At 42.5% G+C, this 14,588-nt stretch overlaps 1 protein-coding gene across 9 annotated transcripts in view; it reads right to left on the bottom strand.

The window, feature by feature from the left end:
- TENM4 (teneurin transmembrane protein 4) overlaps window positions 1–14,588 on the bottom strand; it is a 472,503-nt gene that overhangs the window by 263,713 nt on the left and 194,202 nt on the right. For 5 of the 9 annotated variants that reach the window (XM_054974004.1, XM_054974005.1, XM_054974012.1 and 2 more), the window contains one exon: window positions 5,617–5,869. In XM_054974004.1, coding sequence (XP_054829979.1) covers window positions 5,617–5,869 — 253 coding nt within the window. The remainder of the gene's footprint in view (window positions 1–5,616; window positions 5,870–14,588) is intronic. The other 4 variants (XM_054974009.1, XM_054974008.1, XM_054974006.1 and 1 more) reach the window with 1 other exon arrangement.

The raw sequence follows: 14,588 nt of genomic DNA, 5'->3' as shown, positions 1-14,588 counted from the left end.
CAGTTCCACGGGAGAGTTTGTTTTTCCTCCAAACTCTATATGCTGAGGGAGTGGTTTATTGAAGTTCATGCTGAGAGCTGATTGCTGAGAATAGTTTGAAGCAGAGACTGCCTGGCTGTTAGTCATGCAACTGAGAGCCAGTGTGGGATAGCAGTTAAGAGTGCTGGACTAGGCTTGGGAGATGCAGGTTCGAATCTCGCCTCCATCACAGAACGTCTGCAAGGTCACCTTAGGCCACTCCAGGGCTTTTTTTCAGCTGGAACGCGGGGGAACGGAGTTCCGGCACCTCTTGAAAATGATCACATGGCTGGTGGCCCCACCCCCTGATCTCCAGACAGAGGGGAGTTTTGATTGGCCACTGCACCACTCCAGCGGCATGGAGGGCAATCTAAACTCCCCTCTGTCTGGAGATCAGGGGGCGGGGCCACCAGCCATGTGACCATTTTCTCCGAGGGCAGCCCACTGAGTTCCACCACCTCTTTTCCCAGAAAAAAATCACTGAGTTCTACCACCTCTTTTCCCAGAAAAAAAGCCCTGGGCCAGTCACACATTTTCAGCCTAACCTACCTCACAGGATTGGTGTGAGGATGAAATGGAAGAGAAGAGCACAGTGCAAGCTGTTCTGTGTCCCTATCAGGGGGAAAGGAGGGAAAGAAATGAAGTAAAAAAGTAAATCAAAACCGTGCAAGATAAGAGATGTTGCAAGGGTTTGTGTATGTGTGAAGAGGTGTTGCAAGGGGGTGTATGAGTGCAACACAAACAGTTCTTGTAGAGACAATAGTCAAAACTGGTCAGCTGGGATGTGCGCCTTGCAAGCAGTAGGGGGCAGAGAAAAAAAATTGATGGGAAGACAGTGTGGTACAGTGGTCAGTGTGGGACTAGAATTGGGGGACAGAGCTGAATTTAAACCCTAGCCCAGCCCTGAGACTCACTAGGTGACCACAGGCTAGCCTAATATTCCTCACAAGGTTGTTGGGAGCAAACCAGGAAGAACCGTGAACAGTGTCTTGAGCCTTCTGAAAGAAGGAGGGTATTAAAATATATGAGACCGAGAGATAACATTGGAAGGGCTGTTCGTCTCCTCCCTGGCACTAGCCACTTTCCTCTTCTTATAAAGGTCCATATGGCTGAGATCAGAAAGGCACATCGGCAGGACTGTGCCTGCAAAAACAGAGCTGCCAAGATGAGACCTTAGACTCGGGATAAGTTTGCAGCCGTCTCTTTAGGCTCAGAATAAGTTTGCAGCCATCTCTGGTCACATTCCACTTGACAACACTTTAAAGTGATGGAATTCCTTAGGAGCAATAAAGACTAACCTGTAACATGCGATTATCCAAAGACAGGAGGAGGAAAGAGAGATGTGGGGTGGGGAGACGCTAATGGAAAGCGATACTAATTGACTGATGGGTTGATTTGCAGGGTTCCAGACTCGCCGGAGTAATATTTTAGGACGAGCAAAATGCAGTCACCGACATCTTGCCTATTATATCTTAACAAGATCAAGTTCCCCTGCACTGTAGACTAACAATTCTGCTCGCTGTGACTGGCACAGCCGGGAGGCTAAATCTTTTCAATATATTGACTGATTTCAGTTTCTTAAATAGGATATTGATTTATTCCACTTCGGGGGGGAAGAAACGGCGTTGAAGAGCGTGCGCACACGTAAGCCCGTTTTGAATTTATGTTTCTCATTCCCCTTTTAAATGGGGAAAATAGCCTTACAAGCTACTGTTAATGCTGACGATATTTTCAAAGTAGTGGAAGACGACTGCAGGGCAATTTCCTGTTTTGTTCATCCGAGCAGAGGGGGGAAAAGGTGACGGGAAGAAGTTAGGAAGCTGCTATGAAAATAAGGAATCAAACAAAAGGAAAATTAAGTCCCCACTAAAATTAAAGAGGAACACTAGGGCAGTGGCAGAGAATCTTCTTGGCATGCAGAACGTCCCAGGTTCAATTCCTCGCGTCTTCATTTAAAAAATTGGGCAGCAGATAATGTGAAAGGCCTCCATCTGAGACACTGTTGAGCTGCTGCCCTTTCATGTAAACAGTATTGACCTTGATGGACTAGAGGTCTAATTGCATAGCCCTGTTCACACATTACAATGAATGCACATACATCCTGCATGTTTGTAATAAACAGCAAACGTGCAATCATTTTACAACTGAAAATGGGAACCGGTATCTGGAGAAGACGTGAAGTTTATGTCACCTGTTCAGCTGTACTTGCATAGAATGTAACTTGAGAGTTACTCAACAGGATTGTAAAGAAAAATCAAGCGGAGACTAAACAGATTGTTCGTATGTTCACTTGTAACTTGTGAACAGGTCTAGTAGGATGTACTCTCAAGTATTCTTTATTAAGGGGATGGGCTGCAGTCAGGGTGGTTTTGATTTAAATCAAATCCATTGAAATCACGATTTAAATCACTATTTAAATCACTAGTCGGTAAGACTAGATTTAAATCATGGTTTTCAACATAAAGACTCCTCCCATTTAGCTTCTTGCGCAGATCTACTCTACTCCCAACAATCTTCTATTCATTGAATTTTTTGAAACTTAGCACTTAAGAAGTAAGGGGTTGAATCTGTGTACAAAGATTTGCAAAGGAACAACGGGTTTAAGGTCTTTTTCTCAACTGTGTATGTCTATTTTATAACCTTTTTGCTGTGAAGAAGAGAGACGTGATCTCTGTAGACACAAAGTCACAGTTTTGAGAACTGTAAAACCAAGCATCTGTGATAATATCTTCTAGATAGAAAAATTGCCCAATAATCTTACAGAAACCTCTGGAAGAGCATGATACTGTGAACGGATGAATGGAATTCGTTTACCAAAAAATTTAAACAGTGCATGAATATACAGCCTCACACTACATAATTAAAAACTAATATTTCATGACAATGTAATGGACTATAATGTATCTTAAATAGAAAACTAATTTTAGATAGATTTTTCCTCAAAAAACAATTTATTAAAAAATCCGATTTAAATTTTAAAAGTCTGATTTAAATTTTAAAAATCCGTTTTTAATTATTTTTTTTAAAAAAAATCATTGATTTATATCCACCCTGGCCCCAGGTTCAATCATTGCATCTACAGTTCAAGGGAATAGGGAAAGATTTCTCTGCCTGGGACTTGGAGAACCATTGCCAGTTGGAAACAGACAGTATATGGCACGATAGAGCAATGGTCTAACGAACAACACGATTCCCAGGATATAAGTTTTCGAGAGTCAAGTTCATTTTGACTTCTCCTTTCGAGAGCTTGACTCTCAAAAGCTTACACCCTGGAAATCTTGTTGGTTTTTTAAGGTGCTCCTGGTCCGTTTCCACACGGCTTACCTGAAGCCGGGCCATGGCGCAACGTTGCAGATCGTGCCGGGGAAAACGCGGTATTTCTCGTTTTCCCGGGCACGATCCGGAACATTGCGCCATGGCCCGGCTTCAGGTAAGCCGTGTGGAAACGGACCAGGACTCAAATGTTGCTCTTCGACTGCAGGCCACACACCTAGAACAAGGGTCTAATGTGGCATAAAAAAGATTTACACGTTCCTAACCTTACAGGGGTCGGAATTATGAGTACACGAAATGAGATGGCAAAGTATTTTCAATATTATGGTGACTACAGAAGACGCTTTCTTCTCTTCCATTATCCCCCCTTTGTAATTGTAGCCACTGTTCAATGCCTGAATTAATTGCCTTCTTTTGTTTAACAGCAAAGTAGGATCTTTTTAATCTAAAATGTCTAAATAAACACAATGAATACCATCCATACAAAGCAAGGCACGTTTATATCCTGTTGACTACAATGGGATAATTAAGCATCTTTCCCATTGAAATCAAAAGCACTTCACAAAATCTTGATCGTGCCCATTGTTTAAAAATCAAAACACAAACACTTATGTGTATGAGTGACTGTACCAAAGACAGTACTTTGTGTGAATCAGCTACATCCACACATGAAACGTTCCCATTTTGGCTCTTATTGCTAAAGAAGAAAGCCAAGAAATATTGAAAAACCCTGGGCAAAACGGCACCTGAGAACATGGTACCAAATGCCAATTCTCCTCTGTAAAAAACTTTCAGTAAAGGAATATTTATTATAAATCCCGTGGGGGAAAAAAAGTCATGTTTTCCCAAAGGGGCTGGATGAACACCAAAGCCACCTCCCAAAGGCCTTAGACATTTCTCTGACATTTAAAAAAACCCCAAAATTCTGCATTCAAAGAAACTCGTATTTTATGCTCAGGACACAGTATCCATTTTGCTTTCTTCGACTCTTTATTCATGATTCAGGTACGCACTGAACTGGTGGAGGGCCCAGTTGCTAGACTACCTATTTTGTACTCAGAAGGCCCAGTTAAAAAGGGATGCACACACACAAGAAGGTGCCCTTTACCGATTCGGATGCTTGGTTCATTAAAGTCAGTACTGTTTACTCAGGGCCAAGCTACAAGTGACGAATGATACTTGAACGGCAAGGGAACAGACTCACATGCATTCCTCCCAGTTCACTTGCTCTTCACTTGCACTCCACTCGATCACATAGTGATCAAGTGGAGCGCAAGTGAACAGGGAGGAATACATGTGAGTCTGTTCCCTTGCCGTTCAAGTGTCATTCATCAGTTGTAGCTTGGCCCTCAGACTGGCAACCGCTCTCCGCGGTCTCAGTTAGTCTTTCACATCACCTAGTACCCGATTCCTCTTAAATGGAGATGCCAGGGATTGAACGTGGGACTTTCTACATGTTAAGCATAGGCTCTACCCCACTGAACCACAGCCCTGAGATTCAGGGCTGGACGAGACCTTAGATCCAAAAACTGAACAGCTTGCTGGAATGAAGGTTTCCCTTAGTGAAAGACTGGTTCATATATTCAATTCGGAGGGAGGATTGTGTGTCCTGGGGACAGGGTGTGGCAAGGGGAGAAAAGAATCAAATTGTCAGTAGAGTCGCAGGCAGAAGATGCACAGAATCGTGGCGCGGCTTTTATATGCTCAAAAATCGAAGTGCAAGGAAGTGCAAACTTCACTGGAAGTTTGGATTGGAAAAATAATGGACTTAGCTGAGATGGCCAAACTTACAGCGTTAATCAGAGACAAAACACTGTCTATATTCATGGCAAATTGGAAACCCTTTATGGATTATCTGCGAGAGACAAAGAAAAATGAATTAATGATTTGCGGGTTTGATTTTTAAGAATAAGGATCTGGGATATTAAGATGATGAGATATAGAAAAAAATATATTAATTAGACCACAAGCTGATTGATACTAAAGGAGGAAGTGTTGTGGGATGAAAACTGTAATAGAGTAACAATATGCTTATTATGCTTTTTACTGGTTTTTTTACCTTGTAGATAGATATGCAAGCCACTGTTGGCTCCTTGTAGTTGTGGTTTTTTTTATGTTTAACTTTCCTTCTTTGCTCTATCTTTTAACTTTTCTACAATAAAAATAAAAAATAATTTTAAAAAAAGATGCACAGAATCCTACCCTGACCAGATTCACTGTAGTTTCCAAGGCCTCACCAGACTCCCTAGACACATTTCCTGGTTTTTATCCATCTGTGTGAGGCTTAGACAATTGTTACAAGCAGAAAAAAAACGGTAGCCTTACCTCGTCTCAAGGGGGATGTTACTGTTAAGTAACCAGTTGTCCTGAGCATGTGTGGACTCTTGGGTACCGGCTGGCTGCTCTCCAGAAAGGGAGTGGTCTGTGGGAGCGGGGCTAGGATTGCTGCGTGGCGTGAAGTTCCCTCGGTTTAAGGAGTTGACGGAGGCCGCATGATGTTGGTTTGGCGTGTGAGCGTGCGAGAGTGGAGGAGGGGGTGTTCGGAGTCTCGAGTGGTTTTGAAGATTCGGCGGGTGATCTGGAGGGGAAAAATATAGCCATTGGTGAGCTTTAAGGAGACATAGGGGAGATTTCTTTTACAGGACAGACTCCTGTTAGCTAAATAGGGTTGCTAGGCTCCAGGTAGCTGGTGATCTCCCGGAATTACAACTGATCTGCAGGCCACAGAGATGAGTTCTCCTGGAGAAAATGGCTTCCTTGGAGGGTGGATTCTATGGCAATATACCTTGGTGAGGCCCGTCCTCCGCCCTCTCCAGGCTCCACCCATTAAAATCTCCAGGAATTTTCCAACCTGGAGCTGGCAACCTTATAGCTAAACAATATACTGGTTTGGGGATTAGGTTACACAAAGACGGCCAGCAGCCTTTTTTAGGATTATTTTTGAAAACTGTATTTTCAATTATGTTCCACAATAAAGAAAAAGCATAACAGACATTATATGAGACAAGAAAACACCTCCGAGAGCTAAACACAGGAATAATCTCTACTACCTATCTGTTACCATTCCAGAGTACTTGAAAAATTCGGCCCAAGGTTTTAGTATTCTCAGACTTGTTATTCACACCTTTTCTAATTTTTTCCTCATGCAGTTTAGTTTCCTTATGTTTAAAATGCCCTAGCTCTTAATTAGAGACTGATGCGTAGGAGGTGTGTTCTTTTGTTTCTAGGAGTTAAGCAATTAACAGTTGTCACTAACAGAAAACCATTTTACCTTTGGCCCTTTCTACAAGACTCCGACATAATTTCAAGAGCAGGAGACACAACAAAAAATAGTGTATATCCATCATAAAAATCTGTCCTGGGATTTTTAGCAACAATTGAACATATCTCCTCAAAAAAATGCAGCTTCTTCTCGTTCCCACAGACAGCAATCGGATTCATTACACAGAGAAAATTCTCGTGATACAAGAACTCACAGACCGTCAACAAAGTTGATGGACAACAGATTTGGAATGGGAAACAGTACTACTACGGGGAGGGTGGGATATAAATCTAGTAAACAAACAAACAAACAAAATTCACTCAGCGAATTAAGAAAATTAAATTAATTAAATTGTGAAATTCACTGCTGATGATATGAGGACTACTAGCACAGACAGTTTTAAAATGGATTGGACAAATTCATGGAGTTCCACCTATCCTCCACGGCGCTGAACCAATCCTGAGGAGTCTCCCATGGCTAGCACTGGAACTCCACTGGATGGTGGGTGAGCCACCTCAGCTTAAAAAGGGAGAGTTGGTAGATTTCCCTTAGACTGGGAGATTGCAGCTCTGGATAAGAGCAAAAGCAGTAGTCAGGCCTTTGATTTTGTGATATTACTTAGGATTTCGGGGTCAGGGTAGGTTATGAAACTTGTTTTATGGAAATAAACAAGCACCCGGTGCAGGTTGTCAAAATCTAACCTTACTCGTTCTGGTTCTGAGGTCAGGACTCAGGATTTCTGTGTGAGAAAAGAGCAACCTAAAACCTGGGTAGAAATCTGTCAGACCATCAGCCTTAGTAAAGAAGTTACAAATGAACCTTCAATATTGAGGAGACCTGTCTGGAGGAAAAGCATTAATTTCTCCCCTCTTCATCTCTGTTAGTGTCAACTCAGGCTCTGGTTCAACGACTTAAATCTCAATGGGGAAAAAACACAACCTCTGGAGGGAGTAAAGTTGCAACCCAGTTGTACATTTCTTTCTGTGTATTCCACACTAAGTCTTTAACATTTTTATACACCTTATTTTCTGTAAATAAATCTTTGATCTTTGTTAAGTCCCATCTGTGACCTGTCTCCCAAGTCAAAATAGCGGTGGAAAAGGAGTTTCCAACTACCTCACTATTAAATACCACAATTAAAAGCCCTTCATGGAACACAAAGTTTACATGCTCCCATCCAATTAATGAAAACTTATTGCTATTGGGGCAGTTAGAGTTTAAGCAGAAGGAAAGGAGAGGCTGGGGTGCAAAGATAATGGGGCAGCATTCAGTCCAGAGAGCCTTTTACCTCAGCAGTCTTAACTCTCCCCTGTTTTCCTTCCTCCACCACATCAGGGCTGCACCACAAATAAAATCAGTTGCTGTCCAAGCCATGCAGTCCCAATAGAGCCAGTTTGGTGTAGTGGTTAAGAGCGTGGGACTCTAATCTGGAGAACCGGGTTTGATTCCCCACTCCTCCACTTGAAGCCAGCTGGGTGACCTTGGGTTAGTCACAGCTCTCTCAGAGCTCTCTCAGCCCCACCCACCTCAAAGGGTGTTTTGTTATGGGGATAATAATGACATACTTTGTAAAATGCTCTGAGTGGATGTTAAGTCATCCTGAAGGGCAGTATATAAATCAAATATTGTTGTTGTTGTTATATATACCATAAAAACTGGTAACAGCCAGACAGCTACTGCCATAACACGAGGAGGGGAAGTGGTAGGAGAGAGGTGGAAGCAGCAAGAATCTCAACATGGACAGAGACAGAGAAGTGAGGTTTTTTTTTGCTGAAGCTGGCTAAATGTGAAGAATGTTTAAGGTACAATTTGAGCTTTGGGAAATCCAACGTAGGATGAGACATTATGCTACTTTATTTCCTTCCAGTAGGCTCTCCCTGTACACTTACAAATATTACATAGACAATGGAGGTCTCCAGGGTTTCTCTCATTCAAAGGAAAACAACTTTTGCAGTAATGACCCTGGACCACATGGGAAGCACATAGCAAATATGTTCACAATGGCCCTTCTACAGTCCCCCCCGATACGACCCAGCACTTCTTACTAGAAATACACAAGACAGATTCTTACTTCTAAAGAGCCTCTATGTAAATTCCAATTTTCATCTTTACATGCAGGCACATTGTAAGTGCCACGGCAAATAACGCCTTCTGAATTAAGAGGCAAAAGTGTCGTATTTGCTGTTTACATTTCCTCTTCAATTTCTCCACTGAATGAAGGATAGCATATTTATTCAACTCCTGCAAGTCTGAACTTTTTTTAAAGGGGATTTATAATAAACATTCTTTTCCCAGCAGTCATTTACCATTCCGCCAGCCCCTCCTTCACCCGTAAGCCTTTTGATTATATCCATATACACTTGGTTTATTTTGTCATGCCTCAATATTACTAAATGTAATATGCCCTATCTAGGATTAAAGCAGATTTCTCCAGCTTCTTTTTCTAAATTTAAAATAAGTTTTCAAATTGGAGACACTGATAAAACAAGCTATGAAATCTGAGTAATGTAAAACCTTGCAGGCGAGTAGGGATTTGGGGGAATACTTAAAGCCAAATTCTTGATTCATAGTTTTCGAAGAGCGTCTAAGAAGAACTCTGTTTGTCTGTCTAGACAAACACGCGGATTTCTACAACTGCCTGTGGCTACCCTTCCCTGTTATTTGCCCCTATCGTTTGGTATAATGCCCCTAAACATGTGGGAGACTTGGATTCAAATTCTAACTCCATTATGAATCAAAATGGTTGACTTTAGGCCACTCATTCAATCACTTACTTGGACTGACCTACCTGGCAGGGTTGCTGTGGGGATAAAACTGAAGGGGATCATGTATGCTGCCCTAATCTCCTCTGAGGGAGAGCAGGTTAAAAATGTAGACACAGAATTTGTCTAATAGTGTGTGCTTGTTTAAAAACTTGTGGTCACCATTTCTTACAATGTCAAAGAAGAGATAGAGGGAGGGAGGGAGGGAGGGAGGGAGAGAGAGAGAGAGAGAGAGAGAGAGAGAGAGAGAGAGAGAGAGAGAGAGATATTAAGGATGCAGAAATGCACAAATCCTACAAGAACTCATAATCCAAGCACTGCTGGGTCAATAGCAGCCAAACCCCAATGGGGTCACCCTAAATCAACTGCAAAAAGATTTCAAGATTACGGCCTTCTTTGGCCCCACCATCTGGCGCTCGTCTTCAGAATATGGAGGTTCTCATTATGCTATCAAGTCTAACTTAGGCCTGCCCCCAGGGCCATGGCCTGCTCTTTCCTTAAATTCATCTAAACTGGAACCCATCGTTACATCTTGTGTCGGTGAGTTCCAAATGTTAATCAAGAGCGACTCCATCTTTTCATTTGCCAAAACATGCTTTGTTGGCGAATGGTGCTCTGACATGATTATTGTGCAGATCAGCAATATAATCTCAGACCTTTCCTGAAGAGGGAACGGACAGTGCAATCCTAAATAGAGTTACTCCAATCTAAGCCCATTAATGGTCTTATACTGAAGTAACTCTATTGAGGATTGCACTGTGAATAACAGCAGGTAGTCAGATTCTCTCTCTCTCTCTCTCTCTCTCTCTCTCTCTCTCTCGCTCTCTCTCACACACACACACACACAACCCACACACTTTCTTCTCCATCCTGAGCAATATTTATAGCATAACAAATACGCTTGCTTGCTCTTTCTTTCTTTCTTTCTTTCTTTCTTTCTTTCTTTCTTTCTTTCTTTTTCTTTTTCTTTCCTTCTTTTCCTTTCCTTTCGTTGCAATAAGAAAACAACATTTGTGCTGTATTAACTTTCCTGACGTTACTCTGCAAAATGACACTCTTCTGAATTATATAGGAAATCAGATTAACAGCCTACTTAAGCCTCCATTAAAGAAATGAATCAACACGGGGAGGTTAGTTTTTTATGTCAGCAATCCACTTCTCATTCCTTATTTTACAACAAGAAATAATTACACAGCACAGCTACTGCGACCTTTAGGAGCTTAACTGAAGAAGGTTGACTTTCTCATACATATATTTTTTTCACCAGAGCTTTCAAATTCAGGAAAGATCAGTGTAGCAGCGGGGGGGGGGGTGGCAGGCGGAATGAGCAGACCAAAATCTTCAACAAGAGGTGAGGTCTCACATGCTCATTCTTTAACATTCTGCTATACATTCCCTTGGAGGCAATTCCTTGACATTCAGTGTCAAGAAAATAATAATTAGGCCTACACCTGAAAGTACATATGAAGTGGAATGAGCAAGGTAATTTCTAGAACACCAAGCAAGGGAGCAGGTTGGACCCACACCCTAAACTGGTCTGTAGCCCTGGTCCAGTAGTCAGGCTTCCCAGGTGCCCGCCAGTGGCGGGCAAATTCCCCGAGTTTTGCCACTTTGCCTGCTAACCCACCTTGCCTGCCGACCGGGGGTGGGGGTGGCAAGCTCCCAGAGGTTGCCCGCCACCAGCAGGCACCTAAGGAACACGTGTTGTGCGCATGCTCCCAACAGGCGCAGTGATGTCATTTCCAGAAGTGACATCGCGCTGACCACAGGAGCGTTTGTGTGCTTCGTTTGGGGTCGATTTGGGCCTCAAACGGGCTGAATCGTCCCCGTGTGGGAGTGTCGCATGACTGGCGCAATGACATCACTTGTCAGATACGCCTCCAGCATATCTGTCATGTGTTATGGATTCCTTGCTGCAGTGTAACTGAGAACATGCAGAGGGAACCTGTTTTGCTAACTGGTTGCTAGCTGCTTATCTTGCAAGTGTTTTGGTTTCCATTTCCTGGCCAGCCTGAGAACGTGGCCTTGAAGTTCCAGCTGAGGCTGCACAAACCTCCTAAGAGACTGAGCAGAGCTCATCCTTCCCCCCCGCTCCATGACCCAGTGTGCCAAAATCCTAATGGACTTTCTTTCTCATTAGGGGCATGGACTTTGTCCTACAATTAACCTTGTTTTGCTACCTTGAGTAGCTATCTTGATACTGGTATTCTTCTTTAATAAAGTATCTTTAACTCATACACCTCAGTGATGCAGTGAAGTGTTTGGGGAAAATGCCTGGCAAGACTTGACATCACTTCCGCAAGTGACATCATCATGCAGGTACCAGAGTGTGGGTGCACAGAGACTTGGCAACCCTCCATCTTGCTTCTAGAGGCATTCCTGATGATACAGAAGTGATCTCAAAGGGCAGAAAAAAATATGAACACCAACAAACACAAAATGTTTTCAAGATTCAAACATTTCATCTTAAAATTCAAGACAACATATTCCACTGCTGTTTTAAGTAACGTACATCACATAATGCAGTAAGTAACGTACATCACATAATGCAGTATTTGTAATGCAGTAAGTCTTGTCAAAGTAATGTAGTAAGTAAGAAGTAGTTAGTTATAAGGACTTTTGTTATTTTGCTTTTTCTACTTTTAGCTTGGCTGCACTTTTCTTAGGATACCAGATTGTTGAAGTTGGTGAAATATGCCCATGGGAAATGGAGAGGTGCATTATCTCTTTCATTCATTGGTTCTTTCCTCAAAGTTTTGCAAAATTTGAGTTAAAGAGATAATGTGGGCTAAGGATCGATTCTGTTCATCCTTACTAGCAAAGTTGTGCTTTTCTGATCATGTTTAAGTTCTGCCTGCCGTGGTAGCAATACATGTTAAAAAACGAGCCACTTGGATTTAGCTAGAAGCAAGTTTAGGATTTCAAGTGTGGCTGCTGCTTGGAGACTAGGACTGCCAGCTTCCATGCCCTCAAATTCCCAACTACACCTGTAACTGGCTATGCTAAAAAGTAGACTGTTTTTTTTTTACTAATTCTTGAAGAAAGAAAGGGATATCCTACATTGCTCATGACTGAAACGAGTCGTTGAAAGATATCATAAACAGACTGGAACGCCTGTTTCCACCTCTCCCGATTTTTTGCATTAGATTCTACACAGGAATGAAGAAAACCATGGGGCGGGGGGCTGCTTACCACTCAGAGAGGAGGACCTGACCTGCTGGCTGACTTTCCCGCTTTCTCGTTCATCACTCCATCGTCAACCCTCGTTGCCCTTTTCAAAAACGTCTCTGCCCATACGAATTTAAACAAAGCCATTTTTGTTCAAAGATCTCCAAACAGCAACATAAAACTAGGGGCAATTTCTGTCTGGCAGCTGCAACTTTGACACCGAGCCTGTCAAAATAATTAATATCTTGCTCTCTCCTGCCCCAGCCATTGCTTACTGCACAAAGCTCCACTCATTTCTCCACCCCGTCTGAAAACCATGGGTGCACTTAAGTGTAAAATTTCTTTGCACAGGTGGACAACCTTATTCCCTTTCGGTGACTTGATCTGATTTGTGGGAGGTGGTTACTGTGACCTTCCCGTTTTGTAGGCTCCATTTGATATTCTCTGAATTGTGGCCCACAGAAGGCGGTGCGTTGATTTATTCCAAAATGGACATCTAATGTTTATGCTTTTTTATCAACACTTGAAGGAGACCGGCAAAGAAAATCAAAATGTATGAATCTGTCAGGAGACAGGCACTCCCCACCATAAACACACACATACAATTCTGCACTTTGTCCAAACGAATGTCACCATGGAAGGTCGGGCAATCATTTCTACGTCGGGTTTGTCAATCAACCTGTCTCTCTCTTGGACCTCTTAATTATCATTGTCTACAGCACCACCTATATTTGCATAAATCTCCAGTATCCTCCACTAGGTTTGCCAACCAGCCATTATTTTACTGGTCCAACCAATAAAGGTGTCTTTTCAGACAACTTTAATCAGGTTCTTTCCAGATCCTCCCAAGTGTGCCTCGAACGCCATCCTGGCTCTACCAGATTTGCCAAGTCGCCTGCTATAATGGAAAACCTCCTGCCAACAACCCCTACTTCTCGCCACCACTCTGTCAGCCAGCAGGAGAAAAATTAATCCAAAACATTGTTATTGGCATGACGTCTCTTCCAGGAGGGGGCACTGGAAGTGACATCACACAGTTCTAGGAATCACCTGAGTTTCTTGAACTTGAACTGAAAAGCCCTAACCCAAGCTAGGACTTTTAAAAAAAATTAAAGCCATTTTAGAGTTACAGGGCTTGTAGTCTAAGTATTTTCCAGAAAAGATGCAAAGATCTACCATTCAAATGTGTGTGTGTGTGTGTTGTGCAGTAAAATCTCCTCCGACCTATAGAGTCCAGTAGCACCTTTAAGACTAACCAATTTTATTATAGCATAAGCTTTCGAGAATAAAGTTCTCTTCATCAGATGCCTGATCAAAACTGGGCTCTGACTCTGAATGAAAGACCTCCAAAACGTCCTATCATTAACAGACTTGCTCAGATCCTGCAAACTGGAGAACGTGGCTTCTTTTACTGAGTCAAGCCATCTTGTTTTAGGTCTTCCTCTTTTCCTACTGCCTTACACTTTCCCTAGCATTATTGACTTTTCCAGAGAATCTTGTCTTCTCATGATGTGACCAAAGTATGATAGCCTCCGTGTTGCCATTTTAGCTTCTAGGGAGAATTCAGACTTGATTTGATCTAGTACTCACTTGTTTATCTTTTTGGCTGTCCCATTCAAGTGTTTTTATATTTTTATGGCTGATTTCATCTTAGCTATGACCCATATCCCAAAACAGCTCGAACCGTGCTCTCCTGTTTCTATAAAAAACTGGAGGCGCAGGGCAAACCCCTCCAAGATGCCTCCCACACTGTACAAGGAAATGAGGCCTGAAAGATGAAAGGAAAGGTACAGAATCATGGTCTGAACACGCAAACAATATTCAAGGCTTCTCAATACAGGTTTCTATAGATCATTAAGAGAAGAATCAAAGAAGATCCCTATGGCATTAGACCAAAGATCCATCATGTTTGACACCCAGTTCCCATGGAAAGCTCACAAACAGTACACAAAGGCCAACCCTCTGCTGCTAGTCTCCTCCTTCCAAAACTGCTGTTCAGAGGTACAGCACTTCTGAATAGACATGAGCACGAACCAAAAAAAAATAACGAACCAGTGGATCGTGGTTTAGTGCAGACGACGATCCCAAATTTGCGAACCACAACT

This window comes from Eublepharis macularius, chromosome 3 (assembly GCF_028583425.1).
Source record: "Eublepharis macularius isolate TG4126 chromosome 3, MPM_Emac_v1.0, whole genome shotgun sequence".
Classification (NCBI taxonomy): domain Eukaryota; kingdom Metazoa; phylum Chordata; class Lepidosauria; order Squamata; family Eublepharidae; genus Eublepharis; species Eublepharis macularius.
The sequence above is the reverse complement of the archived record's forward strand: the minus strand, read 5'-3'. Positions and strand labels throughout refer to the sequence as shown.